This window comes from Grammomys surdaster, unplaced genomic scaffold, assembly GCF_004785775.1.
Source record: "Grammomys surdaster isolate TR1022 unplaced genomic scaffold, NIH_TR_1.0 124976, whole genome shotgun sequence".
Lineage (NCBI taxonomy): Eukaryota > Metazoa > Chordata > Mammalia > Rodentia > Muridae > Grammomys > Grammomys surdaster.
The window spans coordinates 305,201-309,944 of record NW_021619904.1 but is presented as its reverse complement, the minus strand read 5'-3'; the positions used below and the strand labels follow the sequence as shown (position 1 = coordinate 309,944).

Genomic DNA, 4,744 nt, shown 5'->3' with positions numbered 1-4,744 from the left:
GCACTTTGGAGGAGGACAAGGCTCAGGGCACTTTGGGGGAGGACAAGCCTCAGGGCACTTTGGAGGAGGACAAGGCTCAGGGCACTTTGGGGGTGGGCACACAGGAGGAGGCTGGCAGGGCTGCTTGCACTGTTCCTGTTGGTAAGACATTGTGCCGAAGTTTCTCTCGTTCTGAAAGAGATTATATGACAGTTTTCTCTTAGAAGAGGTGATACTCATATAGAAAGCTCAAGTTTATAGAATATTGGATAGTAATTCTGCCATATATACACATTAATCCCCTAATGCTTCTTCTATTAGGACTTTTTGTATGTCCCTTCTAATTTAGTGATTTGTTTCACTAAACATGGAAAGACCAGCTTTGGTTACATACCCCACACTCAGAAATATCTCTCTTTCAAAGAACAAGGTAGCATTACTTGCACAAAATAATATATTCAAGAATGTCAGACCCACTTTCTGAAACCATAAATAATTTCAAAACTAATCCTTATTACTATTAGCACCTGTGAAATCCAAGAGGACAGGGTTAACATTAGAGGATTCTTAAGAAAATTAAAAGTCTAATGTTTGCGAAGATATAAGCCTTTGTAAAGGGCAATGATATGTAAGAAAATGAAAATTCACTGTTCTGACATCTTCAAATCAACCCTTTTGATTGCCATGATTTTCCTTATGAGTATCTAAAACAACCTAATACTGTTTATCATAGCTTAATTTCATGTTGGTAAGTAACAATTCCCTTGTGATTTGTATTTTTTTTATTTTATGAATATGAATGTTCTATCTGCTTAAATGCCTACATGCCAGAAGAAGGCAACAGATCCTAGTATAGGCAATTGTGAGCCACCATGTGGTTCCTAGGAATTGAATTCAGACCCCCTAGAAGAGCATAGTGCTCTAATCACTGAGCCATGCCTTCAGCTCAGTAACTAACATTTAACACTTGCTCAAAATTTGGAACCACCGTGCTCTTTCCAAATGAAACTACAAGAGAAGGTATAGATACAAATCAATTTTGGAAGTCAGACTCACCAGGTTCTCTTTAGTCCAGGGTTTGAGTATAAAGTGTCATGTAGTTATTCATCTAAGCGCCTTTTATAACACTGGCTGGCTATCCTTCCTTGTAGGATGTAAAGCCAATTCATTGTAGTATCATCCAACAATTTCCTAATCAAAATGCAGATCCATGTAAAACTGGCCTAACCAGAACTCCTGAAAATAGGAAATATCTTGTTCCCGGACATAGTCACTGGATGAAGTGCAATGACTCAAAGACCACTCCTTCTTTCTCAGTTTCAGTATTTTGTTGCAGTTGTAAAAGATAGTGGGGGTAGGGTGGTATAATTGGTTGTCAAAAATTATATTTCTTGGGTTTTGATACTATTTCTTTAATTTTAGCTGGATCTACTTTAGCTGTTTGTCATTTTGTAGCACACAGACTTATTTCCTCTAATAGGACAAGACCTAGTGTGCCTCATAATTGTGTATTTTAGTGATTATTTCTGCATAAAGCTCTACGTAATCAGTATGTTCAGGAGTCTTGTCTTTTATAATTCTTTAATGTTCTAGAATACTAACTGGAAAAAGGGCATGAAATGTTTAAAGTGCTGTTGTTAGAGCCTTCTTCTCTTGATGAGGTGGCCAAGAAGGCTTCCAAAATTCAATTCTGGAATTTAAGCTTAAAAATATTTTTAAAAGAATGGAAAAACAATTTTACCTTATGATTATAGAAGGAAGAATTGCATGAAGAAGATATGACCATGCTTTAACTGGTCCCAAGCTTTGCTTCTGAAAAGAACACAGGCACTGAATTTACTTCAGTCAAGCATGTCAAGTTTCTATGGCTGTCAGTGATTCTGAAAGTAAGGAAGGGTTTAGTCAAGAATGATATTGCCCATGTCCCTCCAAAAAGTGTCATTAGTTCACACCTGAGGTTGGATGACCCCAGTAGTGCATGGCTTACACAGGTTAGTGCACCTACCACATGGCAAAGGCAAAAACATTCATTCAGTAGGAGTCTTACTGCTCTCCATATTCTCAAGCATATTTAAAGCATCATCTGAAGGAAACACATGATTTATTATATCCAAAATCAGGAAATTATCTGGACAGCTGGGATTGTAACATCATTTTTGTCAGGTAACATCATTTGACTTACTTTTGAGACTCTTGTTCTAAGAAACTCGTAACAAAGGGAACAAGGAGATAAAGAAGAATGACGGAATTTGAAACATTAAATTGGATTGGGAAGGCAGGGTAAATGGGTAATTATAGAGAGGGATAACTAACACTAAAGTCAAGTTGTTAAATCTATTTGGATGCTTACAATTATAGAAACTTCCCAAAATTTAAACACACACACACACATATATATATATAAAGGTGTCTCATAGTTACCTCACAATATGGGCATAATACTGTGACTTGTCCCCTTATGCTGGCAAATAAAAATAATTACCTCTTTTGAATTGTTGGTCAGTGGGATCCCATTGACCACCAAACAGCATAAGCTCTTGACGACCCTCCAGAACTTGAGTCAGAGAATAAGGAGAAATTAAGAAGATATTCAAGTGGAAATTTTCTTTGTCCATACTATCTACTTTTCATGACTTTGGAATTTCATATGTGTGGTGACAGAGGTTAAAAAAATCTTCTGTATCATTTATCTGTGAAACCTACCATCTACACTGACTAGCCTAATAAGACATGCATGTTGGTGCAACAGTGTCATGACTCTTAGAGGAGTCATCGGCTACCTTCTGATTATATCTGAAGAACTATTCAATGAGATGGAACTCATATCTCATATTGCCACTGTTAATGTAGCCAAGAACCTGTGGCTGGATAGGTCATAGGCCCTAGGGGACAGTGCAATATTATTGTTCTTTTAAATGTACACAGCACAAAAATAACTCCCTGTGCTCAAGGACTCCCAAGATTGCTTTTCTCTGTGCATTGGCCAATGAAAAGTTCTGCGTTAATTACCACATTACCTGAAGAGCCTTCTCTGATGAGGAATAAATGATGTATTAATCCATGGGTATCACTATTTGCATTTGATTGCTACTGGCAGAAAGAGAGTGAGCTTTCTTTAATGAGGGGACCCTAGCAGGCTGACCACACTCCCAGGTAGGTCACACTGCCAAGACTCCTTGAGAATTACAATCTGGATTTGTAGACATCTAGAGGAAATATCAAATTGAGTTAACAGTGAGGGTGTGACTGTGGAGAGGGTCAGTAGAGGAGTTGGAGGATTATAAAAATATACATTATGATATTATCAAAGAGTTAAAAAGTATTTTTATTTACTTTCTTTTTATTTATTTTTTAAATCAAATCATAATCTTTACTTATTCACACAGGGGTTATAAACACAAAAAGGCAGGACGTGGAGTAGGGGATGACACCGGAGTGTGGGTGTTCAGGGGAGTACAGATATTGTTCAGAACAGGGTATCGGCTGGGTGAAGGTTCAGCGGACAGGTCACTGTGATTCTGCCTATGATTCACTTGTCCTTATCTAAGTTGGTATTATCTGCCAAGGCTACCTATTTACAAGGTCTATGACTACTATTTAATGGTATTTTATTAAGAAAATAAGCAAATATCCAAAAGACAAATACCCTGGTTTTCCCCAAATTTTAAATGAGTGTTAATGAAGGCTGAATGAGGGTTAATATGCTCTATATGTCTATTTTAAATTATTATGGAATATATCAAATTTATTTTTATTTACTTTACAACTCAAATCAGCCCTTCTTTTTTTCCAAATACCCTCTCATACAAGTCCTCTCCCGTTCCACCTACCTCTTCTCTCTTGAGAAAGGCAAGTCCTCCAACAATGTCCCCCCCCATCCTCCATCCTGCTCATCAAGTTGCTGTGGTAGTAGGTGAATCCTCTACCATTGAGGCCAAACAAGGTGGTTGGTTTAAGGCACTGGAGCCACAAGCAGACAGGGAACAACCTCAGAGAGAGCCCCTGCACCAGATGTTAGGGACCAGCATGAAGACAAAGCCGCTCATTTACTAAATATGTTCTTTGCTACATATGTGCTGGGGCCTAGGTCCAGCCCATGCTTTCTCTTTGGTTAGTGATTCAGTCTCTGGATCCCTCAGGATCCAGGTTAGTTGACTCTGTTGATCTTCCTTTGGAGTCCTTGTCTTCTTCAAAACACTCAATCTTTCCTACAACTCTTCCTTACAAGATTCCCCATGTTCCATGTAATGTTTGGATTTGAGTCTCTGAATTTCTTCCCATTGGCTGCTGGATGGAGCCTCTCAGAAGACAATTATGCTAGATTCCTACCTTCAAGCATAACAGAGTATCTTTAATAGTGTCAGGAATTAGTTCTTGCTCATGGGATAGGTCAAAATTTGAGGTAGTCATTGGTTGGGCATTCCCTCAGTCTCAACTCTATTTTTATCACAGCACATCTTGTACAGAGGACACATTTTTGTTAGAAGTTTTTGTAGGCGGGTTGCTGTCCTTGCCCCTCCATTAGGAGGCTTGCCTGGCTACAGGAAGTTGCCACTTCAGAGTCCATATCTGTCACTGATAGGAGTCTAAAGTAGAGTTTCCCCCATAGACTCTGAGTCCTCTTCACATCCCAGGTCTCTGGAACATCCTAAAGATTCCCCCAAACACACACACCACCCATTTCCCTTTTCTCTACCCTGGTCTCCCACATATTACCCTGCATACCTAAATATAAAACCAGATACACAAAATCTAGCAGAACAGA

At 38.7% G+C, this 4,744-nt stretch overlaps 1 protein-coding gene across 1 annotated transcript in view; it reads right to left on the bottom strand.

Moving 5' to 3' along the window:
• Positions 1 to 150, bottom strand: part of LOC114636838 (small proline-rich protein 2G) — a 313-nt gene extending 163 nt beyond the window's left edge. Inside the window, exon 1 of the mRNA XM_028784941.1 lies at positions 49 to 150. Within this exon, the coding sequence (XP_028640774.1) occupies positions 49 to 150 (102 nt within the window). The remainder of the gene's footprint in view (positions 1 to 48) is intronic.
• Positions 151 to 4,744: the final 4,594 nt, after the last annotated feature.